The following is a 27,815-nucleotide window of genomic DNA, read 5'->3' as shown; positions in this document are numbered from 1 at the left end:
CACGGAATATGTTTTTCTTGTTGTTTGTTTATTTATTTTTTTGATAAAATTTGTCCGTAATATTCCTCCAGCTGCAACATGAAATATGGCTCGAATTTCAAAACTGCCACTTTCACTCGTCTTGTCTGAGAGGGCGGGCTCTAGCGAGTGCTAAGTTGTGATTGGTGAATTGACCGTGGCGTGGACCTATGTGATTTGTTTCACTTGGGAATCACTCAAGCGCATGCTCAAAGTTGTGATTTAGCACGTGAAGTACTAACAAAAGAAAAAGTCGCACAGAATTCCTGTGCAAAGTGTCTGCTTTAATTCTGTAAACTCCGAATTCACCATTAGGAACCTGCATCTGAAGCGTCAGCTGTACTTCAAGTCGCACAGATTTTGCGTGCGTAGCGTCGACGTCAATTCTGTAAAGTCCGAATTTATCATCAGGAGCATGCATTGGAAGTGTCTCCTGTACTCTGTCCAGTTTCTTTAAGAAGTCGATTGTTGCTTTTAATGAAACCCGTTATATAACTATGGTTTGGAAGTGCACTCATTCTAGATAGATAGATAGATACTTTATTAATCCCAATGGGAAATTCACATTCTCCAGCAGCAGCATACTGATACAATAAATAATATTAAATTAAAGAATGATAATAATGCAGGTGAAAAACAGACAATAACTTTGTATAATGTTAAATGTTAACGTTTACCCCCCCCCGGGTGGAATTGAAGAGTCGCGTAGTTTGGGGGAGGAACGATCTCCTCAATCTGTCAGTGGAGCAGGACGGTGACAGCAGTCTGTCGCTGAAGCTGCTCCTCTGTCTGGAGATGATATTATTTAGTGGATGCAGTGGATTCTCCATAATTGATAGGAGCCTGCTGAGCGCCCTTCGCTCTGCTACAGATGTTAAACTGTCCAGCTCCATGCCAACAATAGAGCTTGCCTTCCTCACCAGTTTGTCCAGGCATGAGGCGTCCCTCTTCTTTATGCTGCCTCCCCAGCACACCACCGCGTAGAAGAGGGCGCTCACCACAACCGTCTGATAGAACATCTGCAGCATCTTATTGCAGATGTTGAAGGACGCCAGCCTTCTAAGGAAGTATATCTTACACAGAGCATCAGTATTGGCAGTCCAGTCTAATTTATCATCCAGCTGCACTCCCAGATATTCATAGGTCTGCACCATCTGCACACAGTCACCTTTGATGATCACTGGGTCTATGAGGGGTCTGGGCCTCCTAAAATCCACCACCAGCTCTTTGGTTTTGCTGGTGTTCAGGTGTAGGTGGTTTGAGTCGCACCATTTAACAAAGTCATTGATTAGGTCCCTATATACTCCTCCTCCAGCCCACTCCTGATGCAGCCCACGATAGCAGTGTCGTCAGTGAACTTTTGCACATGGCAGGACTCCGAGTTGTATTGGAAGTCCGATGTATATAGGCTGAACAGGACCGGAGAAAGTACAGTCCCCTGTGGCGCTCCTGTGTTGCTGACCACAATGTCAGACCTGCAGTTCCCAAGACGCACATACTGAGGTCTGGCGCATTTCTTTATTTTCTTAGATCAGTGGTTGTCAGATTCAATCCTGGGGACGCCCAGTATAGCTGCAGGTGTTTGTTCCAACTGCTTTTTACAATCAGTGAGCTGTTTTACCTCAAATTGGTCTCATTTAATTAGCTGAGCTTTTTTCCCCCCTGTCTCTTCTCTTATTCGGCATTCGGAAAAGCACAACAATGTGATTGTTACATTTATAAGGTATGGTGACCATCCGTCCCCATTTTCCGGGGACAGTCCCCTTTTTCGGACAACTTTCTCCACTCAGAAACATGTCCCCATTTTGTCCCCGGTTTAAGATTTTTGTCTGTCCCCGGTTTCAGCTGCTTCACTTTTTTTAAATGTATCTCATCACCACGATAATTTGAACTCGGCGCGGTGTTTTAACGGAGGTTATGCTTTACAGCATCCTGCAACTTTGGCGAGAAATCACGTGATAAGCTTTCGCTTTGTACTCTGTAGTGTTTAGAGTCCCTACTCGTGATCTGTAGATTCTAGACCCCACAACCCCCCCATGTCCCCGGATTGGCCCAAAAAATTCTGGTCACCTTACATAAGACATTCGGGAGTATTTCTATTTTAGTTTTAGCTTTGTTGTTCTCATGATTTGGCTACTTTTCCCTTAAATATACCATAATAATGGGCATTAACAACAAGCAGAGCAGACAACTGGGCAACCAACACTGAATGTAGAAATGACACCAGTTCAGCAGCAGACCCTGTAGTGGTCATCTTCTTATATAATACGCCACCGTGGCTATCCGTTTGTCTGTCCAGGATTTTAAATCACCTGCAGCTCGCAAACCGATTGATCTGAAATTTAGTACACACGCGTGACGTCTACATGATTGACCTCCAAGGTTATTCGTCTTTTTATTTTTATTTTATTGTAGAATCAACTCTCGGTAGTGGCCAGCAGTTCACATCCCTGCCGCTTCATATCTTAAATCATTCTTGAGGCAGATTGAAGGTTTAAGGTTGCTTTATTTAGTCATGTTTACACAAGAAAACATGCAATTTGCCTTATCAGTTGTATCTAATTACAGACAGAATGAAATAAAACAAACAAATAGAAACAAGACAGGTTAAGGTAAGGCAGTTAGATAATGCATATTTACACCAAAAAAAAAAGGTTGCAGGATATACATCAAAAACCTTAATCATTATCTCCGCTATTTCTTATTGAAAAGTCGTATGGCACTAGGAAGAAAGGAATTTCTGGATGGATTTACAGTATGTGGGTTTTCAAAGCGACTCTCCTTCCTGATTTACTGAAGTTAAGTTCTACATGTAATGGATGTCTGTCATCGGTTGAGATGATTTCCAGTTTCTGTAGTATTGCCCTCTGACACACATTAGTCAAATCATCTCCATCAGCCCCAATAACTTTAGCTGCGTACTTCGTAATCTGCTGGAGTTTTTTTGAGTTTTGGTTTGTCAGACCACCAGGCAATGAAACTGAAAGTGATAACAGACTGGATCAGACTGCGATAAAAGGACAACATGAGGTCCTTGTCTACTTTAAATAGTTTGAGTTTATGGAGGAGAAGTAAGCGCTGGTTGCATTTAGAGAATATTTTTTTATATTAGTATTCCAGTTAAGATTGTTATCTAAGTTAGTTCCTAAGTATTTATATTCAGTCACTATTTCTACCTCCTCCCCCAGAACTACAATGGCTGAACATACAGATTTCTGCCTCTTGAAATCAAATTTAATTTCTTTGGTCTTTTTTTACATTCAGAATGAGATTTTTTTTATTACACCAGTTTACCATACAGTACACTTAATTTAGATAGTGGCTTTCATCCTCCCCAGATATGCGTTCTATGAGCATGGTGCCATCAGCATATTTGATAATGGAGCAGTGGTCATAGTGCCAGCTTAAGTGAAAAATTAAGGAAAACGTAATAAGTAACTGCAACACAAACACCGACTTAAATCAGTTTTAACGTAAAAAGATGCAGACAAAAGAAGAGAAGAAGCGGGCCGCTAGGGTGGAGAAAAGAAGAGCCGCTCAGGAACATCAAGCGCATCAACCTCTGAGCAAACGAATGATAAACGTACGGAGAAAGAGGATGAAAACTAGGAATACTCAAGTCAAGTGTATTCATAAATAATGGATTAAATTATCAGAAGACCTGGAGAAGAAAACTGAAAATCATGATGATGATAAAAATCTGAAAATCATAAAAAAAAACAATTTAAGTCACTAAGTAGTGTGGTAGACAGTAGGGCTTTAGGGACCCTCAGAACTCAAACTGATATTATTTTGGAAGAACTAGGGGGCTTTGCCTTCTACTCGCTTCACTCGCTAACACCCACAGGCCGGTGCTATGCGCTAGCTCTTTGCATTTCTGCCGCTCGCGTATGAGGATGCAGATGTGCAATTAAACAGATTGTTATTATCATGGGAATTGTTACATATGCATAAATGAACTATTACACAGAGTAATTAACCATATTAAAAAAAATAGTAAAACATAATAATTTGAAAGTATGTGGCACAGTGGTAGCGCTGCTGCCTCGCAGTTAGGAGACCTGGGTTCGTGGAGTTTGCATGTTCTCTTCGTGTCTGCGTGGGTTTCCTCTGTCCAAAGACATGCAGGATAGGTGCATTGGCGATGCGATTAATGTCCCCAGTGTGTGCTTGGTGGGTGTGTCCTGCGGTGGGCTGGCGCCCTGCCTGGGGATTTGTTTCCTGCCTTGCGCCCTGTGTTGGCTGAGATTGGCTCCAGCAGACCCACGTGACCCTGTAGTTAGGATATAGCAGGTTGGATAATGGACGGATGGAATGGATTATGTTTCATGTTGCGTTAGAGGTATTCATTGCGTTATACGATTTCATTCTATTTGGCTTTGAAATTAACACGCAAATACGTTTTAAACTTACACTTTTAATGTAAAACTTCAGTAAAAACAATATCGCATTGAATTTTGATTCTGTGTTTGGACTTTAAATCGTGACAACGCAACGTTTAACTGCCCGTGAGTGAAGACCGGACAGTGTTAACAGTTGTAGATATTCTTTGTGATATTGTAAGTTGATGTTTTCATCTTCCGCACCATCACCACCAACTGTTCCAGCGTAGTCTATTGATACGCATTTAATCAATTTGCCGTGTAACCAGTCGACAATTTTCATGTTAATTCGTTTGACTTCATTGTTTCTTGGTACTACGATTGCTTGTGTACTCATTTTTTCTGTTGATAACCCTTCGTGATGAAATTCTTCAATAAGATTTGAACATAATACGTCTTCTTTAATTGGGAACTTAAAGTGAGGAGAACATTAAAATTTATAAGAGCTGAGAGCACAAGAAGTGTGTCTGACAAAAGCATTCACACTCGTGTGTGTGTGGTTAAATATGGTTGAGAGGAGGGTATGACTGGAAAAAAATCTCATAGCCAAAGTCTTGTCTCGCAGGACTTGAAAAAATCTCTTGGAAATAGTCTCGTCCCGTCTCCGGATTTTCTTTTTTATTAGGGAGATAATGTGGAGTGGAATTTGAATGTTCTGAAAAAAAAAAGTATGCATGACGTAACATTGAGGAGTGTGCAAGCACTGCAGGTCTCAATAGACTGAGTTCAGTAGGTCAGTTCTAGAACCTTCTCAATCCATTTCAGGGTTGTGAGGTTCCAAGGGCTGAAAATAGGGCTGGACAGGACTGTAGTCCACCACAGGGACCACTCTCTCTCCCACATACACTCCTTATTTTTACACACTGTGTCCATTTGCAATGGCCACTTATCTACTGTATATTACTAAACGACAGTTGTATAATATATGCACGGACGCCAGACACACCGACGCGCATGCGCACTACGCCTCAGCGCCCCTGAGTCAAACCCAGTGGCTTCCCAGAGTTCCCAGACTCAGTAGGTAGCGCCCAAACAACACAACACAACCTGTAAACTAAACTTCAGGTCACAATACAACCGCCGCCCGAACGCGCACACCACCGCATATAAAACCTTTGTTTAGTAATGTTTACCAAGGTTGCATATATGCATGGTTGCCAGACTCAACCCGTGCCAAAAGCGCACGCGCACAGCGCCCAACAGTCAAACCCAGCGGCTTCCCAGAGTCAGTAAGTGGCACCCAAACAACACAACACAACCTGTAAACTAAACTTCACGTAAACCGTGTATGCCAACAAGTTGCCATGGTGACATATTTAAACATTGACATAGAATAACTAGACGCCTCATGAGTAGCCGAATCGTACGTCAACGTCGCCACCATATTGTGAGTGGCACTGCTGTGGAGTGAAGTAATCAATAATGTGCTGCTTGGGATTGTACAAACCACTGTACGCTCCAAACCAGATCCCGGGGGATTACGCCAAAATCTGTTGTATGTAAACGATAGTGTTTTAAACGTTATTGTTTTTTCATCAGAAAACCCGGTGTCCACGTCTACCTGTATTAGTTTAAATAGCACTTTTGCCACTCGCAATAAGGCTGACGTATCGTGTCTACTGGGAAACACAGTGAATATGCGTATGTATTTAAACTTGAGGTAGTGGTGACTACTGACAGTGCCAGCAGTCAGCTACTCCACAGTGCCTGCGGTCAGGGGTTCAATTACGATTCCTAACAGTAAACGACTTCTAGCTAACAACACACCCATAGAAAAACAAAAACAAGACGGCATGGATAAAAACAATGAACGAAGGTGCCTACAACGCGCTTCTGAAACACCAGAACCAAACGAGTCACGGCTCCAAAAAGAAACAGCTTTACTACAAATACATTTATTTCATTAAATGAAAACCTTCGCAGGACGCTCCCACCCTCCATGATCTTACATCCCTTCAAAGATTGGAGGGAACAGAAAGTGATTGCCATTCTTGGATTTGCGATTCTTTACAGAATCTGGGGTTTACTGGTCATAACCTAAATTTCAAATAAATAAACCTTTGTAATGACTTCCTTCTTTGCTTAAGCATGTCTGGCCGTAGTCATGTTCATGAAATGAGACTTGCAAAGTGGTTCAGTTATGGCAAATGTAAGGGCATAACAGAAGTGAAAGGCAACTTGATTACAGTATAGCAACTTACCATTATAGATACAAAGTAAGCCTGGCACTCTAATTGTAAACCCCAGTGTCAATGAAAATAGTGAATCAAAGCTGTGAAACTGGTTTAGTGTAAGATAAATGCTGAGTAAATGTTTGTTTATTCTTTACATTGCATGTTTGCAACTTACTTGTTATGACTTAACTGCCTTAGTGTTAGAGCCGAGTGTCACTCAGGCAATGGTACAGACACATCTCGTGTAAGATTACTCGGCCTGTAAAACTGCCAACAGCTTTAGTTCTTAGCGTTACTTCGGCAGTGGTATAGACGTGTCTTGTGTAAGCGTCAAGCCAGTGCATTACCCAGGCAATGATGTGGACGCGTCTTCTCCTAACCTCATAATGGCATCTAAGAAATGCCTCTCAGCAGTGGTGATGAGGTGAATCTGACTTCAGGCAGTGACATTGAAATGGTCAGAAAAACTGAAAGGGATTCTGATGAATTCAAACGTGACGCTTGCATTACTCACACGTGTGCAGTTTGCTCTTCATCAATGGTTCTCAATCTGTGGGGTGGGCACCCCTAGGGGGGAGCGAAGATGTGAAAAAAAGAAAACAAGAATCGAAAATATGAAAAACACATCTATTGAAACCCAAACAAATTAACTTAAACTACATTCTGATACTAAAAAAATAAATATAGAGTTAGATAAATGTCGATAAAAGTTAAGTAGGTATAATTAAATATGCATCTATGATATATCATTAATTAAAAGAGAACAAATTGGTATTAGTGGGCTCCTTTCAAAAAAACGTTAGGGGGGGCGCGATTAAAACTGTTATGAAAACTTGGGTCGCAAATACTTAAAGGTTGAGAAACGCTGCTCTTCATATTGTTATTATTATTAGTAGCCGTAGTATCATTATTAAACGTTCTACACTTCTGACTTTGTACTTTAAGTGTTTTGCACATTTTACAGTAGAAAGATGAGATTTAATAAAAATGCAATTTTTTTCAAGTCAAAAAATGCCACACTTTTTACATGTTTTATTTAAGAAAAATGTAACGCTAAGGAGGTTAAAGCATTGGGAGGAGTGAGCTGCCGACGTACAGTACTTCTTGTCTTCCGTTGTCTACGGTTTGCATCCAAAGCTGGGTAGAGTTCACAAAGCAGAAACAATTTGCTGAGTTTTCCGCACGCGCCCCTCTTGACTTGCTGATAGAAGATGGCCCACACGCAAGCAGCTCATGGTAGCAACTTCCTACCCTGCACACACAGTCTGCTGGTGTTTCTTTAACTTGTACTGAGGATCTGTTTGCCATCAGTAATGGCTGTTGGAGGCTAAAAAAAGTGAGAAATATGCAAGTTGGCCTATCTGCTGTCAAGGTAGTAATGAAGCAGTATAGTTGATGTCGCACACCATGTTTCTCTGTTTTAGGATAGACAAGTTTGAAGATTAATTAATGCTTTTCAGTGGGAGATTCTGAAACTTTAAAACTTTGTACAGTTTGATCTGTTCAAGATTTCTCAATGAAAATTGAACTGTTTCCAAATTTCAAGAAAATCGATCCACAGAGGCCAAGTTGTTTTATGCAGACACACAGTTTAAAATGACTATCACAGTAGGGGCTTCTCGCATTATATGCGAACACACCTAAGAAAAACACTAACTCATCCCTATGAACCCCTCATAAATGCTCAGTACAATCTAATAAAAATGTACCAAACTTAGTTTTGTGATTTCTACATTGACCCCAAAACACACAAATTGAGAATAACAGCTTGCTTAATTAGGCTAGGGGTCTAATTAAAACCAGAAATTGGTTGGAACAAAAACTTGCCGCTACATGGGGTCCACAGGACTGAGTTTGAGGGCCTCTGTCATGCAGAGTACAATTAAAATGTTTTGTAGACCAGAAGAGATCAATGTTTCTCAAACCGCCAATATTTTCTTTTTAAATAAGCTGATGTGATCTACCAAATGGTTCAGTTGCTCATTTGTTGTCCCCCGTTGCATCTCTTTATTGATTGCCTGCTAGTTAATCAAAAAAAGATAATGCGACAAATCCTAAATCTTATGACATAAGTCTGCTAACCTCCTTAGCGTTACATTTTTTCTAAAAAAACATGTAAAAAGTGTTGCATATTTTAGCACGAAAAATTACATATTATTAAATCTCATCTTTCTACTGTAAAACGTTAAAAACAATAATGATACAAATAATAATAATAATATGAACAGCACACTGCACATGTACGAGTGACACGAGTATCACTATTGGATTCATCAGAATCCGTACCCGTTTCAGTTTCAGTGTCTGAATGTAATTCACGTCCTCAACATCGCTGCTCATATCACTGTTAAGAGTGTGCAACACCTGTTCTACTCAAAAACGTTTCTTAGGAGACGCCATTATGAGGCTTAGAAAAGACACGGCTACACCGCTGCCTGGGTAATCTGTGGGCCCAACGCTAATGCAAGCGCCGGAGTAACGCTTGGCACTTTTTCAGCCCGAGTAATCCTCAGGTCTTACACAAGACGCGTCTATACCGTTGCCCAAGTGATGCTCGGGACTCCAATGGGTCCAAGAATCCAATGGGCCTAATGCTAATAAAGTTAAAATAAAAGTAAAAGGTGGTCATTCAATTAGCAGAATTTTGAGACCCTGTGGGACTGGAGTTTATGACACCCTTACGTTTGGGGATCATGGGAGGTCAAGCTTATTAGAAAATTAGAACAATCTAGAGGAGAACAGGCCGTTCAGCCCAACAAAGCTCTCCAATCCTATCCACTTAATTCTTCTAAAATAACCTCAAGGCGAGTACCCTTAGAATTGGGTGCAAGACCGCAAAGGATCTCCGACTAGGCACAAGTCCTCAATAGGACAGTCACAGAGTCACGTACTGTACATCAGGCACACGGAGCCCCTGATTGACCCAACGTGCGTGAGGACTGGGTCACTGTTCAAATACGATTAGCAGCCCGACTCACTCTTTTGATTTCTGAATCTCCTCTAACCCGTATATAATCATAGGGAAGGGTGTCACAGCCATATGCTGAGCAAGACAAGTGAAAGGAAATTGTCAGCAGAAAGTGTTTTTCAGATGGTAAAGTATAACATCCTGTTTTTATGCAAGGAAGGAGAAAATTGACCAAGAAAATAAAAACAGAAATACAGTAAGTGAGCATTCTACAAGGTAAGACTCACAAAAGGCTTCCTTTGGAAAAAGAAAAAAGACTTCTAGTTTTTCCTTTGTCCTGGTAAATTAACTAAAGACAAACACATGTTTTTATTTTTAAAGGGGAAATCAGTAAAACCGTTAATGAGCTGTTTGGAATGCACTTCTGCTGAATAAAGGAAACCGACAGGAAAAAATCTGATTTTAAAAGCAGAGAAATAAAATTAGAAACAAACAAAACAAAAAGATTGTCACAGTTCCAGGGACACAGATTTGACACTTCCTTTGTGGAGTTTGCACTTTCCTTCCATCTTCAGACTGGTGGTGGGGGGGGGGGGGGGGGTTATCCTGCAATGGCTTGCTTCCCCATTCAAGGGCAAACCCAGTGTGGCCAGGATGGAATAATTAATTAATAATAATAATTCATTACATTTATATAGCGCTTTTCTCAATACTCAAAGCGCTATCCACACAGGGAGGAACCGGGAAGCGAACCCACAATCTTCCACAGTCTCCTTACTGCAAAGCAGCAGCACTACCACTGCGCCACCTGTGAGGACAAGCTCTGCTCTGCTCGACTGGATAAGAAGATTAAAACAATTAATAAATCACAGATGGCCATTAGGACATCACAAAGTGCTGTGATGAGAACACGCCGTTCAGCCCAATGAGTTTGTCCACGATGACATCAAGGTGAGTTCTGATTGTCCCTGAAGTCCTGCCCTCCATCACACTAACTGGGTATCTCATCCCATGTGTCTATAGTCCTTTGCGTGAAGACAAACTTTCTAACATTTGCAGAAAATCTTCGCTTAACAAGTGTCCAAATGTGTCCCCATGTTCTTGTTGCCGAATTTATTTTAAAGTAACCGCTGAGATCCACTGTATAAATGAATTCCTTTCGTAATTTTAAACAGTGCAGTCATGTCGCCTCTTAATCATTGCTTAAACTGCAAAGGCTCAGCTCTGTCCACCTCTCCTCATAGTTCATCCATCTCTGACCCAATCTGCCTAGTTGCTCATCTCTGGACCTTCTCTAGCGCTGCTATGTCTTGTCTTTTTTTTTTTTGTTTGTAATATGAGGTGAGACACAAAAATTATTGCTGAATTACAGCATTCTAAACATTGTCACCTTCTATATAACCCCCTACTGATCTCTACGCCGCTCCGTACGTATCGTCCATCGATGGAAACAGCGCTGGAAGTCTTCTTGTTTGAGGCTCTTCAACAGGCTTGCCGTTTTTGTCTGCACTTCATCTACTGAAGAAAAATCTGTTCCCTTCAGGTCACTTTTGATTTTCGGGAACAAGTAAAAATCACAGGGAGCCAAATCGGGCGAATAAGGAAGATGATCGAGGACAGGAATGTTTTTGTCAGTCACGGAAAAAGCATTGTGTGTGGGAGCGTTGTCTCGTCTCGCTGTTTGATTTTTTCACCCGACATTATCACAGCAACTCGTGTAGCGATTGTTGTGCGAATACTGACTGGGCTGTTCACAGGATATGTTTGAGAGGCCGTGTGGTTTAAGATTCACATCCGGACGACCTCCAGGCGATTTTCCAGGAAAGCCCCCAGCCCAGTCCGGTTATTTTTGTGTCTCACCTCGTATGGAGACCAGAACTGCACACAGTACTTCAGGTGAGGCCTCACTAGTGCATTACATAACTTAAGCATCACCACCATTAACTTGTACTCCACACATCAGGGCGCTATATAACTTGACACCCATTTAGCTTTCCTGATCGCGTCTGAATACTGTCTGGATGTTGATAATGATGAGTCCACTAAGACTCCCAGGTCATTTTCCTAAGGGGTACACTCAAGTTTCAGACCTCCCATTGTGTACTTGGACCTAACATTACTACTTCCTACATGACACTTGTAATATTTTACATTTACTTATTTTATCTGTCCAAGCCTGTATGCTGTCCAACTCCCTCGGCAGCACTTTAGCTGATTCTACATTATCTGCCCTTTCACCTAGTTTGGCATCATCGGCAGACTTAACCATCTTACTGATTATATTCTCATCCAGATCATTCAATTAATAGGGCAGGGCACCAATCTATCTCAGAGCAAATTCTCCCTTTCTAGTTTGGGAGGAAACTGACATGAATATGCAGAGAACGCTTCAAACCCCATGCAGAAAGCTTCGAAACAGGGAGTTAAACCAGTGGAGTGAGGTGACTGCCTCAGATTATATAATAACCAACCAAAAAATAACAACCCCTCACGAAAATCATATAACATACTGTCGGGCCCATAAGTATTTGGACAGTCACACCATTTTCATAACTTTGGCTTTGTACGCCACCACATTGGATTTGAAAACAAAACAATCATTATGGGATTAAAGTGTAGACTTGCACAGTTAATTCGAGGGGTTTAACAAAAATATTATATGAGCCGTTTAGAAAAGACAGCCATTTTTATACATGGTCCCCCTATTTTCAAGGACTCAAAAGTATTTGGACAAACATAGTCATAAATATAAAAATCATTTTCAATATTTGGTTGAATATCCTTTACAGTCAATGACGTCCTAAAGTCTGAGCTCAAGACCATCTCAGGTGCTGGGTTTCCACTCCAGTGATGCTTTGCCAGGCCTTTACTGCAGTGGTCTTCAGGTGCTGTTTGTTTGTTGGACTTTCTGCCATCAGTTTTGTCTTCAGCAGGTGAAATGCAAGTCCAGTTGGGTTGAGGCCTGTTGAATGACTTGGCCATTGACGAATACTCCACTTGTTTGTGTTTAAAAGCACTTGGTTTGCTGTCACAGTGTGTTTTGGCTCATTGTCCATCTGTACTGTGAAGTGTCATCCTATCAGTTCTACAGCATTTGGTTGAATCTGAGCAGACAGTGTAGCCCCTCAGTACACTTAAGAATTCATCGTGCTAATTCTGTCAGCAGTCACATCATCAATAAACACCAGTGACTGACTTCCATCGTTAGCCTTGTATGATCAGGCCATAACACGGCCTCCACCGTGTTGCACGGATGACGTGGTATTCATTGGATCATGAGATGTTTCTTCTCTTCTCTATCTAACATTGTGGTATAAAAAAGTGTTGTAATACCCAGTGTTTATTATTTGCAGTTCAGTGTGTTTTGGAGTGCTAGTTCCACTAATTGCCATTTTAACTCATTTTCAAGAACCTTTTCCTCAATTTCATGGTCAAGTGCAGAAATGTCCAAAGAAAGTCTGACATCCGTGGCAGAGCGACGGGCGCTCAGCAGGCTCCTGTCAATCATGGAGAATCCACTGCATCCACTGAACAGGATCATCTCCAGACAGAGGAGCAGCTTCAGCGACAGACTGCTGTCACCGTCCTGCTCTACTGACAGATTGAGGAGATCGTTCCTCCCCCACTCTATGCGACTCTTCAATACCACCCGGGGGGATAAACGTTAATATTATTCAAAGTTGTTATCTGTTTTTACCTACATTTTTATTACTCTTTAATAATTTTTTTTTGTATCAGTATGCTGCTGCTGGAGTATGTGAATTTCCCCTTGGGATTAATAAAGTATCTGTCTGACTGTCTGTCCGTCCGTCTATTTGACCACTTCTGGTGTTTCTGCCGTCTCTCTAAAGGGTTTGTTTTGTGTTCTCAGCCTAATGATGGCCTGTTTTTACTTGCATGGACAGCTCTTTGGACCTCATATTGAGAGTTCACAGTGACAGCTTCCAAATGCAAACTCCACACTTGGAATCAACTCCAGACCTTCAACCTGCTTAATAGTTAATGAAGTAATGAGGGACCTGCTCCCCCCTGGCCATAGCACAGCTTGTCCGTCAAATGTCCAAATACTTTGGAGCCGCTGGAAATGGGGGGCTATGCAGAAAAATGTCTGTCATTCCTAACGCTCATATATTTTTGAGAAACCCGTTAGATCAAAGCTGAAAGTCTACACCTCAATCACGTATTGTTTGCTTTATTTCAAGTCCATTATAGTGGTGTACAGAGTCAAAATTGTGAAAATAGTGTCACGGTCCAAATATTTAAGGACCTGACTGTGTACACACACACACACACACACACGGAAGATGATATGTCAATACAAAGTTTCACAGGCCGTTCCTAAAGAAATTGTTTTCAAAATGTCAGTAAAATACAAAACAGGCGCACAGGTTATGAATACACTTTGTACTTGTTTTATTTATTTACAACTCATGCAAAATAGGTCACAGAATATAAAAGAGTAAAAAGTGCCATTGAAGAGAATAACAAGTCATTTAAAATCCAATTATGTTTTTGTTTAAATGTTGCTGACCAACTAAACCAAGACACATTTCAAATACAATAACCTGACAACAAATACGGTGTAAATAAAGGAGCTCTCGGCTGCAGGATCTCCTGCCTGCTATAATGGACAGAAGGAACTTCACATGTGGTTTTTAAATTTTTTTTTTTTTTAAAGAAACAACCAAAATTGTCTTCACTCAATGTTTAAATCTGAAACCTGCCTTCCCCTTAACAGTCTTCCATCAGACCGTCTCTAGAAACTTCAATATCTGTTTCGCCTTAAAGGATTTGTAGGCAGCATAGAATTTTTTGTAGCCATTGCATTACTTGCTGTTTCTCTACCCGAACTGGAGCCGTTTTTGTTTTTAATTTACCTACTAAGACAAGGCTGCGGCTTGAAAATGCGATCTGTAACAGTGATTTGCTTAGCCACATCCTGACATCTGTGTGGCAGAGCTGTGTGCTTTCAACGTGCCACTTATAGTTGCAGAAATGCTGCGCCCTGCTTCTCTGGTAACATCAGACACCCTTGAATGAAGTTATCTGGGGCAACGTCTTGGGACCTCTCGATGCGGTTTTCTTTCAAGGTCTCTCACCTGCTAAGTTGTTTCATTTTATTTTATCATAAAATAGGTTGTGCTTCTTAAATTGAAAGGAATAACATGTGTTAATAAATAAACACAACTTAAAGAAAAACAATAAAACATACCAGATATGAGAAATATAAGTGCAGAAAAAATAGTGTTGTAATTCCCAGTGTTTATTACTGTCAGTTCTCCAGTGTGGTTCGGAGCGCCGGTTCCACCGATTGCCATTTTAACTCATTTTCAAGAAACCTTTCCTCAATTTGATGGTCGAGTGCAGAAAATGCACATCAGGTCACCTGTTACAAGTTAGGGAGGCGGCAAGCAGTATCAGTTTTTGGAGTCTCCGATGGCCTTTGTTGTTTCTTAATGTTAGCCCAAAACAAAATCCTGTTTTCAACTTGCTGGTAAAGTTTCTGTGGTAACCAAGTCAGTTGCTTCTCAAGAGCTGAGCCATTTTTTCCAATGAAGTCCAAACATAATCTTCACCCAAAAAAGGAAAAACAAAAAAGTCTTTAAGCAGCTTAATCAGAGTCTCTTCCCACACACATTAATACCTGCGTTCACTCAGCACTACGATATACAGAGTAGTAAAAATAGATTACAATTAAACTCCATGTTACATTACACGACTTTTCCAGGAACTTTCAGTCCTGGATTTCACATACATAATCTTAGCAAGGTGGAGGAGGTAATCGTGGCGTGCTCCCATGAGCAGCAGTCGTGTAGTCTGACATCCCAGCGACTTGGTTCAACTACTCTGCGCCCCTCTCTGATTGTATCAAACAGGTTTGGTTGTGTCTCAGGTCATTAGGGTGGGCTCTGTGTGCATGAGAGATGACAACCAAGGACAATGCATACAGTACACGTGCATCTCAATAAATTACAATATCATTGAAAACTTAATTCTGTAACGGCCGACCCCTTACCCAGCCGGCAGCTACACCTCCAAGACCTGTGGCCTGGATAATTTACTGAGGTTAAATCTAACTATCAAGTCGTACCTCTAACAAATTAAACTTTTCCCCCACAATCGACGGTGTACATATAAGCACATAAAAACAGGTATGTAAAATTAAATGATTAATTATATTAAATGAAATAACAAGACAAATGCAAAATAGAAATATATACATATATAAATATAAATATCCCTCCACCACAGCAACAACGAGACACCACCATATATAAATACAACAAATCCTCCCTTGCCCCTGTAACATATAACAAACAACGAATAACAACAATGAATGATATACGGAATGAATGATCGTGAATTTGAGTCCGGTTATAAAAACTGTCCTGAATACGGATGACTGAACTAGAGATAAATGAGTTGTTTGATTTTCCCGGCAATTGGAGCAACCTCACCGTGATTCCTCGGCGTGTGGTGCACGACAATCCGACCCCGGGGTCTCTGCAGATGAAGGATGGAAGACAGTCCGGCGGAATGAAAAACAAACTATTGTAAAAGCGCGATGTGAAAAAAACAGCAGGTAAGTTGAATCCGTGGTTGAAAAAATGGTCTCCTTTCTCCTCTCCTCTCCTCTTCTCTCTCGGATATTCCCTCCTGATTGCTTAAATAGTCCTGTGACGGCTGTAATTGATTAATGATGAACAGGTGTTTTCCAGGTTTGGGGTTGCGGTCTCCTTCCATCATCCGTCCCCCTTTACGGGGACGGCATTCACTGATACACACATAAACAGCAAACGGGACAATGGAAACAAGACGCACTCAGTACTAACATTTGACAACACTATAAACTATGTAGCCCCGCTACAATTCATTTCAGTAATTCAATTCAAAAAGTGAAACTCATATGTTATATAGATGCACTAGCCATTCCCCACAGCTCCACCCGCGTATTAGTGAAACAGGACTGTGAGGAGGGTCCGGCCCGGCCCAGCTCCCCACTCCTGATGTCACCTCTCCTCGGCCCGCAGCCTCTGTCTCTGATTAGTGCGAATATATCACTCCTGCAAGTAAACTACGATACTTACCGCAATGAGAGAAGTCGCAAAATCAACCAGAATGTTCAAGCAAATTATATATATAAAAAAAAAAGATCTAAATCCATTGAGTAGTTCTCTCGTTTGCTAACTAAGCGAAGTTAAGGTTACGCCCCGAGGCAGACGCGTGAGTGAGGAGGGCCCCGCCCCCCGATGAGTCTCTCTCGGTGTCGCGCTAATAAATCGGTACCGCAAGCGAACTATGATACTTACCGCAATGAGAGAAGTCGCAAAATCAACCGGAATGTTCAAGCAAATTATAGAAAAAAAAAAAAGATCTAAATTCGTTGAATAGTTCTCTCATCTACTAACTAAGCGGAGTTAACGTTACGCCCCGAGGCAGACGCGTGAGTGAGGAGGGCCCCGCCCCCCGATGAGTCTCTCTCGGAGTCGCACTAATAAATCGGTACCGCAAGCGAACTATGATACTTAGCGCAATGAGAGAAGTCGCAAAATCAACGGAATGTTCAAGCAAATTATAGAAAAAAACTAGAGTGGTTCTCATGTGAAAAGCGAACAGACATACAAACGGGTCTAAAAAACTGTAAGAAATTTCACGCTTGGACCACAAAATTTTTAAATCCGTTTCTTAGTGAGCACCTATGGGCCAAGGGTAACCGACATTCCAAATTTCAAGTCCCAAGTCCTCATGGTTCAGGAGATTTCGTGATGAGTGAGTCAGTGGTATTTGGCTTTTATATAGATACAGTAGATTACACACAGAGTGATATATTCCAAGCGTTTATTTCTTTTCATTTTGCTGATTATGACTTACAGGTAATGAAAACTCAAAATTCAGTATCTCAGAAAATCAGAATATTACACAAGACCAATAAAAAAAATTATTTTTAATGCAGAAATGTTGGCCTACTGAAAAGTATGTCCATGTACGCACTCAATACTTGGTCGGGGCTCCCTTTGCTTGAATTACTGCATCAATGCGGCATTGGCATGGAGGCGATCAGCCTGTGGCACTGCTGAGGATGCTTTGATAGCGGCCTTCAGCTCGTCTGCATTGTTGGGTCTGGTGTCTCTCATCTTCCTCTTGACAATACCCCATATGGGTTTAGGCCAGATGAATTTGCTGGCCAATCAGGCACAGTGATACTATGGTCATTAAATCAGATATTGGTACTTCTGGCAGTGTGGGCAGGTGCCAAGTCCTGCTGGAAAATGAAATCAGCACCTCCATAAAGCTTGTCAGCAGTGGGAAGCATGAAGTGCTCTAAAATTTCCTGGTAGACGGCTGCGCTGACTTTGGACTTGATAAAACACCGTGGACCAACACCAGCAGATGACATGGCTCCCCAAATCGTCACTGACTGTGGAAACTTCACACTGGACCTCAAGCAACTTGGGATTCTGTGCCTCTCCACTCTTCCTCCAGACTCTTGATTTCCAAATGAACTGCAAAATTGACTTTCATCTGAAAAGAGGTCTTTGGACCACTGAGCAACAGTCCAATCCATTTTCTCCTTAGCCCAGGTAAGACGCTTCTGACGTTGTCTCTGATTCAGGACTGGCTTGACACAAGGAATGCTGTGACAGTTGTAGCCCATGTCCCGGATACACATGTCTGTGTGTGATGCCTCTTAAAGCACTGACTCCAGCCGCAGTCCACTCCATGTGAATCTTCCCCAAATTCTTGAATAGGCTGTGCTTCACAATCCTCTCAAGGCTGCCTCCCTGTTGCTTGTGCACCTTTTTCTGCCACATTTTTTCCTTCCACTCAACTTTCCATTAATACACTTGGATACAGCACTCTGTGAACAACCAGCTTCTTTAGCAATGACCTTTTGTGGCTTCTCCTCCTTGTGGAGGGTGTCAATGACTCTCTTCTAGACAACTGTCAATTCAGCAGTCTGATTGTGTGGCCTACTGAACCAGAATGAGAGACCATTTAAAGGCTCAGGACACCGTTGCAGGTGTTTCGGGTTAATTAGCTGAGTGGAGTGTGACACCAGGAGTCTACAATATGGAACTTTTTCACAATATTCTAATTTTCTGAGATACTGAATTTTGGGATTTCATTAGCTATAAGCCATAATCAGCAAAATTAAAAGAAATAAATGCTTGAAATATATCACTCTGTGTGTAATGAATCTATATAATACGAGGGGGGACCCAAAAATAACCGGAAATATTTTTAAAACGTGTTTAATTTTCGGTACAAACTACAATTAGTCTCCTTCAAAGTACTCTCCATTGGCAGAAATACACTTATCTAACCGTTTGTTCCATTGTTCGAAACATTTTTTAAATTCGTCTGAAGTAATGCCCATTAATGCTCTGGTCGTTTCTTGTTTTACTTCTTCGACGTCAGCAAAATGCCTTCAAGTCTTTTTTCATCCGAGGGAACAAAAAGAAATCACACGGAGCTAAATCCGGTGAGTAGGGTGGGTGGTTCAGGGTTGTCATACCGTTTCTTGCCAAAAATTGGCGAATGCTGAGAGCAGTGTGAGATGGAGCGTTGTCATGATGAAAGAACCAATCGCCCAACTCCCACAAATCAGCGCGTTTCCTTCTCACACTGTTGCGCAACCTACTTTTACAAAAAAATTCACTGAACACAAGCACAACCTTCCAGACTGATGGCACTTGGCAGACTGACTTGTGAGGAGTGTAACTAGATCGCCCTAGCGGTCCAACCACGTACTACAAGTACCAACCTAACAACAACAAAATTCCGGTTATTTTTGGTTCCCCCCTCGTATATGAGTTTCACTTTTTCAATTGAATTACTGAAATAAATTAACTTTTCGATGACAGTTGTGAGAGGCAGCCAGCAGTTTATCCCGGCCAACACATGATGGCCGCTAGATGGAGTCCTCCCTGCAGCACAGAAGTGCCCTGGATTCCCGCAGGGCATCATGGAAGATGGAGTTCGGCTTCACAGCCCTGCTGGGTGCCGCCGTGTGAAGCTTCAGGGAGACAAGGGGATTGTTATTTCCCGTATAGCCCGGAAGTACTCCCAAGTCACGGGGACGGAAGAACAGAAGTACTTCCGGGCTGAAGAAAAATACAAGTCTTCATCTGACCCGGAAGTGCTATGGAATAACATGGATGGAAGGACAGAAGCACTTCCAGGTCGAGGACTATGGGAAACCCAGCAAGCTGAGCCAGAGTTGGGAGGTACAGTGACGGAGCTGCTGGGAGGAAGATTTATTGTATTTGATTATTGACTTATTGTTTATGGTGGTGTTAGTGGTGTCTACCGTGGCACAATATCAGAAAGAAGAAATTAAAATTACTTCTGGAGCTTTTACTTGGTGTCCGGACGCTTTGTCTGTGAGTTTGGAGGAGCGACAGCGCCCTCTAGTGTCACACAGACTAATTTATTGAGATGCACCTGTACAATGCAGCTACAAGGAGTAAGGAATGCTTGTGTTATGGATCTAACAAACAGTCTAGTCCGTCGGATGTTGTGTGTTTTACCTAACATGACAGAATGAGATAACAAATGGGGCAGAGATTACAGCTGAATTCTCTATAAATGTAAAGCCTTCACACAAGCACTTGCTCCATCAGGCAGATAGTTATTGGCCGACCAAAAAAGGGATGAGCTTGCGATACTTTGGAAACGTTAAACTGTGCCGGGAAGTCGTCACACAGTCATCTAATTTGACATACTTTGTGATTTCTACTCATGTAATCTGACAACAGAATCAGCAACTGCTATATAAATAAAATGTATTAACTGCAGTCACCTAGTTTGACATTCCCTCCTAACAGAATTCACATATTTTATGATCAGTTTTAATGTAATAAGTTTTACTAAATGTTATGAAAACATTTTGATTAAGGACAGAGTATTTGCCTTTTGTTTCATGGCACTGGTGCTTTACTTTTTTTTTTCCTCAGAACCCAATTTTGTCTTTTTAGTTTGTTCAAGACGTAGAATCACCACCAACTGTCATCCAAGTTTTGGGGTTGTGCCCCACTCTTGGAGAAACACTGCTGACATACATCCCGGGGGGCTCAGTTGTCCTTGGAGAATCACCGACACAGGTCATAAAAAAAAGCAAAGCCATCTTCTTGGAATGCCAGTGGCCACCCATTGCCAGGCACTGTGCAAAAACATTTGCGACTCTTCCCTACTGTGAATCTCGACTCTGCGCAACCCAAATTCAGATAACTCCCAGTTTAAAAAACAATGTTTTATGGTATTCATTGTACACTACCAGTCACAATTTTTAGAGCACCTCAGTTTTTCTTCAGACTTGCTCAGAAATGCAATTAATTGCCTAAAATGGTGAAAAGGTAAGCAGTAAACTGCCAGAGGTTTAAATTTAAAGTTTAGGTCAGCAAATATTGAAAAAAGGAAATTTCAGAATAATACAGATGGGCCTTTTTCAGGGAACAACTAATAGTTTACAGCCTACAGATGTTCTGCAGCAATTAAAGTAAATTATGCCATGCAAATTGAAGGAAACTATTTGCACAGGTGTCCAAACTTGTGTTGATTACTTAAAAAACCTATAGTCTGTCTTAAAGCAGAGTTGGAACAGACTATGTTGTGTCGTGTATTACTCTACAACTACCATAACATACAATAAAAGTCTAAATGAGGCAGATGCTACTGTGATGTGGACTCTCAGCCTAGTTACGGGTCATCCATAGCCATTCATTTATCTTGTGTGAGGCTGAGTTTAAATAATGCTTAAAACGTGAAAGCACAGTCTCTTTTGTGTTGCTCCAAGTTTGGGAGGATCAGCCCACCATCCTTTTCCCAGTCGCACATGATACTTAGAATGTAATGGTAACTGGTCAGCATTTGTGAAGGGTAAACTATAAATCTACCAAAACAAACTTCACCTGGTTTACACCTTTGGATGGATTGGTAGAGTTCAGTCAAGTGAACAACATCACAGCTGAGAAAAATTAAAAATGCAACGGATTCTTAAGCCTGCAATGAGGAATAAGGAACGGGGGGTGGTTTGGACCTCACAAACAGAAAAGAGGGTTGTGTATTTGATGGCTCGTGTCTTAAGTACTACGATAGAATGGAAAAAAGAAACAAAAAAGGATCCAAGATTGTGCCAAACTCACCATACCTGTATACCCTTTGAAATGTACCACTTCCATTGGGCAGATGTTATTGGCTGTCAGGTAAAGTGCTGGGCTTGCAGTTCTCTCGAAGTGTGAAACTGTACTAGTAAGTCTATGATGGTGTGGGTCCTGCTCCATGCTCCCTCTTAAAGATCTGGGAGCCCACAAAACCAACACCATCGGTAATGTAACTGGATGAGCTGGCTGGTCTGATGGGGACAAATCAAACCGAGCAAGGGGACGGTGCTAAAGGTGCAAGTGCTTTTATTACAAAAACAGTCAAAACCAAAAAAGTGGTCAAAACAGTGCAGTGTTCCAAAATGTCCATAAATAAATAATCCATAAAGACAGGTAAAAACCAAATGTCTAAAAGAGGTGTGGGCAAAGTCAGTCCTGGAGAGCCGCAGTGGCTGCAGGTTTTTGTTCCAACCCAGTTACTTAATTAGAAAGCAATTCTTACCAATAATTTAATTTCATGGCTTGTTAGTGCTTTAACTCTGCTATGTCAGGTCATTCTCGTATCTTTGATTTTCTTCCCCTTTCTAAGGATATCATCCAAATGATCTGAAGGCTAAAATGGAGGAGTAATTCTCAGTCCTTCACGTTTTTCTCTTCACTTTCCTTCCAAGTATTTAATTAAACCAAATAGTGCATGATACATACACACAGGTGTCAATGGTAACAAGCTAAATGGAGAAATGCTGGTCTCTTTTGTCATTTGCATGTTATAGCTAATTAGGAGCGTTTAAAAACCAAGAATACGGCTTTTTAAGACTAAAATAAGCAATAAAGGGTCAAAATCTTAATGAGCGAGACAACTAAAGTGAAGCAGAAGTCTTACTTGAGCAATAAGTTCTTCTTATTAAGCAACTGGGTTGAAGCAAAAACCTGCAGCCACTGCGGCCCTCCAGGAATGACTTTGCCCACCCCTGGTCTAAAATGAGACTAAAAACCTGTAGCAGACATTGGGGCAAACAAGCCAAACACAGCTCCTTCCCAGTCTCTCCAGCTCACCCAAGGCTTGCTCAGCTGGAGAGACTTCAGCCACTGCGGTCCTCACACAACCGACCCCTGTCTTGGCTGCCTCCGCCGGCATCTGCCAGACTGCTCAGGGTCGGTTGTCCACCCGTCTTCCTTCTCGCATACGTAGTCGTCCTTTGGATCCCTAGGAAGGACTCCACCTCGACCGAGCCCACTCCTCTTCATAATCACTGGGCGCGATCCGTCCCTCGAGCACCGATCATTTGCTCTAACACAGGACCCCTGACCGTGCTGACCTCTCTCTTTCAGATGGCTGGCTCGTCTACTCTCTTTTCCTCAATGCTGCTCTCACTCTCTGCCTCTTTCGTTCTTTCTTTTCAGTTTTTTTTCCCCCTGATCTCCTGTGCCGGCCTTTACTTATACGGCTCTGTGAGCGCAGTGCCTCAATCACGCACCGTAGGAAGCTGATTAAGCAACTGAGAACGACTGCACCCTCACATGCAGGTGCGACTCGCCCCAATTACCTCATCAACTCCCCGCTATATCACAAAGTCCAACAATTTCTAGTCATTTGCATTGTCATAGTCAGTCAATGAGATCTGCAGTGTGACTCATCAAGTCTGACATACAGCGTGACTAGATGTCATGTAATGTAACATCAGCTTAATGGTTCATGCAAATGATTCCAGCACCTCCACATGCTGCCGTGGGTCTACTATCCTGCAAACACAATGTCTGCACATTCATTTGCCAGTTTAAAAGAGAAGCCCAACAGAAAGTTCCAACAGCACGGCGAGTATCGTGTCACCAGGAGCAGCTAATACAGAATGCTGTTTACGGCCAGCTTTCCCAGTGTGTTCTATTATTCCCGTGTATCTTGTGCCAGCACATTTCTACACGTGAAGGGCACACATTTCTATCTCATTATTTCAAATGGGAGGACCTACCTGCTGCTTGTTTCAAAGCAAAACTTACCTGAATAGAGAATATGCCTGAGTTTGAAAAACAAGTAAATCATTGCAGTGTCCCTATGTAAAAACAAAAAAGAAGACGTTCAAAATGTAAAGCATTTAACCCAGATATTCAAGTATTGTATGCACTTATGTAAAAAGATTTACTATGTTAGGTATACTGCAGATAAACATGTGTGATGGATCTCATATATATATATGCAGTTGACCTACTATTTGCTCTATGTATAAAATAACAATTTAAATGCAAGCAAGTTAACAATATATAGCACTATGCCAAGGTGCTTTACAGGCACAGTACAATCATTTCAATATTTTAAAAATGGAATTTCTGGTTGGTAAAGTTATTAGTGAAAGAGGCAGTAGAGGGGACTGTAATGGACACATTCAGGTGCAGGTCAGTAACAGCCACAGGGAGAACAAGCTGTCTGTCTATATAAGGACAAAGCACCATGTAAAGGCACGTTGATGCTTTACTCCATGCTAATTATATGAATTAATGAGTCAAATAAATAAGTCTTATATGGATACAGTGTGACAAAATTGTTTAAATAATAATGCTGGAGGTCTGTCAAATTAAGTGATTAGCTCAGGGTCACAGAGGAAGTCGACAGAGCGGACTGAACGACCAGCTGTCACTTTTACAGCACACTACTTATTCACTGTCTATACAAGGACAGTGGCCCTGGTAACACTCATTATGCTTCAAGACTCGGACATCTGTCTAAAATACATTTTTTTCAGGTATCTACACCACCATTTTGCATGCCTTCAGGTTGAATGTGAGGTGTGGGGACTTAGAAACCATTTCTGTAGCAGCAAGACCTAACCAGTAGCCTTGGACTGTCAGCGTGTTTATTAGCTTGCTTACTGTGTCCACAGAAAGGAGGTCCTCTTGGCTTCCTCCGAAAACAACGACCTCTGCCTCTTTTCCAAGACAGGCAGTGTGCCACAACCTAAAAAAGACAGATTTCCTGAAGGAATCAGTAACACATGAGGAAAAGCCTTTGCAGCTGTTTTCTTTTAAATTGCCTTTAGCACAAGTGAACATTACTGGAAACCTCCAGATAAAATAATTAGTTGTTTACTAGACTTTCTGTACTCAGTAAACCATGGCTATGCATATTCTTTTTCCATTGATGTTGTCAGATATATTGCAGCACCTTCAGGAAGTATTCAGATCCTGTCATGTTTTTCATACTTTGTTATGCTAAAATCATTTAAATTAATGTTACCCTCCTTAAACAACATTTAATACCCCAGAATGACAAAATGAAAAACAGGATTTTAGAATTGTTTGCAAATTTATTAAAAATAAAAACCTGGAATATTACACTGATACAACTATTGAGACCCATCAGTTTCCTCAGGTGTATTCCATTCTATTGATCATCATTGAGATGTTTCTGCAACTTGTTTGGAGACCACCTGTGGTCAATTCAAATGACTGGACACATTTAGGAAAGGTGCACACCTGTCTATAGGAGGCCCCACACTTGACATTGTGTAGAAGAGCAAAAACCACACCATGAAGTCGAAGGACTTGCCTGCAGAAATTAGAGACAGGATTGTGTCAAGGCACAAATCTGGGGAAGGCGGCAAAAAATATCCACAGCATTGAAGGTTCCCAAGAACACAGTGGCCACCATAATTCCTAAATGGAAGTAGTTTGGAATAACCACAGCTTTTCCTAGAGCTGGCTAACCAGCCAAACTGCGTAGTGGAGTAGGGCCTTGGTGAGAGTCATGACCAAGAACCTGATCACTATGGCTGAGCTCCAGAGCACCTTTGTGCAGAGGGGAGAAACTTCCAGAAGAGCAACCATCACTCCACCAATCGGGGCAGGAGCCTCTCCTGAGTAAAATACACATGAATGTCTACTTGGAGCTTGAAAAAAGGAACCTCAAGGACTCTCAGCCTCTGTGAGACCAAACATCTCTGGTCTGATGAAGCCAAGACTGCAGTGTCTGGCCTCATTGATAAGCGTCATATTTGGAGAAAACAAGACAGCGCTCATCAGTTGTGCAGTGCCATTCCAACAGTGAAGCATGATGATGGCAGTAGCATGTTGTGGGGTTGTGTATCACCCACTCGGACTGGGAGACTAGCCTGGGCTGAAGGAAAACTGAACAGAGCAAAGTACAGAGATATCCTTAAACAAAACCTAAAGCCAAGGACTGAAGGTTCACCTTCCAACAGGAAAGCAAAGACCACACAGAAGAGGCTTACGGCCAACTCTCTGAATGTCCTTAAGTGACCCAGCCTGACCCCAGAATTAAACCCAGTTGAAAATCACTGTCCACCGGTGGTCTCCATCCAACCTGCCAAAACTTGAGAGGATCTGCAGATAAGAATGGTAGAAACTCTTCAAATCTAAGTGTGCCAAGCTTGTCACTCAAAACCCAATAAAACTCCTGGTTGTAGTCGGTGCAAAGGGGCCTTCAACTAAATGTTGCGTAACAGGATTGAATACTTGTGTCAATGAGATACTGTATTTCAGTTTTTTATTTTTACTACATTAGCAAGAATTTCTAAACTCCTTTTTTCATTTTGTCAGTCCTGGCTATTGAGTGTTGCCTTGACGTAGGGAATAAAATGAAACTAAACAATTTTAGCACAATGCTGCAATATAACAAGATCTGAAAAAAGTGAAGGAGTCTGAATACTTTCCGAAGGCACTGTACATGGTTATGAAAAGTCTCTTTTTACCTGGGCTTATTCTTGGGTAAATGTTCTAATTGCTTCCATTCCTTACTCTTGGTATTAAACACCCAACCATCACCTAAAGAAAAGGTGAAAAGTCAACAGAGTGACTATGCTAGTTAAGGACAGGAGAACAGTACACCAATACCAACATAATAATTCATCATCAAAACTGTGCATTAGTAATGTGTTCTCACTTAGTGGTACACTTTGTGCACTCAGTCCACCAAACAAGAAGAGTATGTTGTCTGTTACAGAGGTAAAGGAATGCCAAGAGCGGCCAGGAGGACGTCCTGCTGAAGTCTGAATTCTGAAACAGAAAATATGAGAGCATTCAGGCTGGAATCCAAAGTTCAGTTCAATCATTGCAGGTGTCACTTTGATTAGATTGTAAAACTGAGAAAGAGAAAAACAATTCATATATCCTACAATTTTGTTTGACCTGGACAGGGATCAACAGGCACATGGTAAGAATCAGCCATGGACTGCATGCCATGCCAGAATAATATAATCGTTAGATCAGCATGCTTTAATGCAAATGTTCTAAATAATTATGGCAGGCACACTTACATGGGACAAATCTCTATCTGACACGCATGCCATCCCAACATATGATGTAACTGCTTGGCTACCTGTCAACACATACAGTATATTATACTTCTAGGTACAGTTGAGTCCATAAGTATTTGGATAGTGACACAATTTTCATAATTTTGTCTCTGTATGCCACCACAACGGATTTGAAATAAAGCAATCATTATGTGATTGAAGTGTAGACTTTCACCTTTAATTCAAGGGATTTAACAAAATATTGTATAAACCATTTAGAAAAAAACAGCCATTTTTATACATCATCTCCCTGTTTACAGGGGCTCAAAAGTATTTGGACAAACTAACACAATCGTAATTATAATGATCATTTTCAATATTGGGTTGAAAATCCTTTACGGTCAATGACTGCTTGAAGTCTGAACCCATGGTCATCTCAAGTGCTGGATTTCCACCCTAGTGATGCTTTGCCAGGCCTTTACTGCAGTGGTCTACAGGTGCTGCTTGTTCGTTTCAGTTTTGTCTTCAGCAAGTGAAATTTGTCAGACTCTGAGCAGACAGTATAGCCCCCCTGGACACTTCACAATTCATCTTGCTACTTCTACCAGCAGTTGTATCATCAACAAACACTAGTGTCCGACTTCCATTAGTAGTCATGCATGCTTATACCATAACATGGCCTCCACCATGTTTCACAGATGATGTGACATTTATCAGGTCATAAGCCATTTCTTCTCCTCTCCATACTCTTCTCTTTCCAAAATTCTGGTACGTATTGATATTAGATTTCTTTGTCCAAAGAAAATTGTTCCAGAACTGGACAGGCTTTAAAAAAATGTTTTCTGGCAAAGCCTAATCTGTCCTTCCTGTGCTTGAGTTTTACAAGTGGTTTGCACCTTGTGGTAGACAACCTGTCTTTACTTTCATGAAGTCTTCCCCTCGATTGTAGATTTTGGTAATGACAGGCCTACCTCCAGAGAGTG

The 27,815-nt window shown here is 41.5% G+C and overlaps 2 protein-coding genes across 3 annotated transcripts in view; one reads left to right on the top strand and one right to left on the bottom strand.

Moving 5' to 3' along the window:
• The window catches only part of lrr1 (leucine rich repeat protein 1), a 147,318-nt gene that overhangs the window by 49,468 nt on the left and 70,035 nt on the right, over positions 1-27,815 (top strand). The gene's annotated exons all lie outside the window — the stretch shown is intronic.
• LOC114666447 (kelch domain-containing protein 1) overlaps positions 13,872-27,815 on the bottom strand; it is a 43,127-nt gene continuing 29,183 nt past the window's right edge. Inside the window, exons 9-13 of one of the 2 annotated variants that reach the window (XM_028821310.2) lie at positions 26,481-26,593; positions 26,290-26,362; positions 24,452-24,536; positions 23,585-23,637; positions 13,872-15,052 (exon numbers count right to left, since the gene is read on the bottom strand). In XM_028821310.2, the coding sequence (XP_028677143.2) occupies positions 14,872-15,052; positions 23,585-23,637; positions 24,452-24,536; positions 26,290-26,362; positions 26,481-26,593 (505 nt within the window). In that variant the 3' untranslated portion in view covers positions 13,872-14,871. The remainder of the gene's footprint in view (positions 15,053-23,584; positions 23,638-24,451; positions 24,537-26,289; positions 26,363-26,480; positions 26,594-27,815) is intronic. The other variant, XM_051919938.1, reaches the window with a different exon arrangement.

This window comes from Erpetoichthys calabaricus, chromosome 16 (assembly GCF_900747795.2).
Source record: "Erpetoichthys calabaricus chromosome 16, fErpCal1.3, whole genome shotgun sequence".
NCBI classification, from domain to species: Eukaryota; Metazoa; Chordata; class Cladistia; order Polypteriformes; family Polypteridae; genus Erpetoichthys; species Erpetoichthys calabaricus.
Note: the sequence above shows the minus strand (reverse complement) of the source record. Positions and strands in the feature narration are given on the sequence as shown.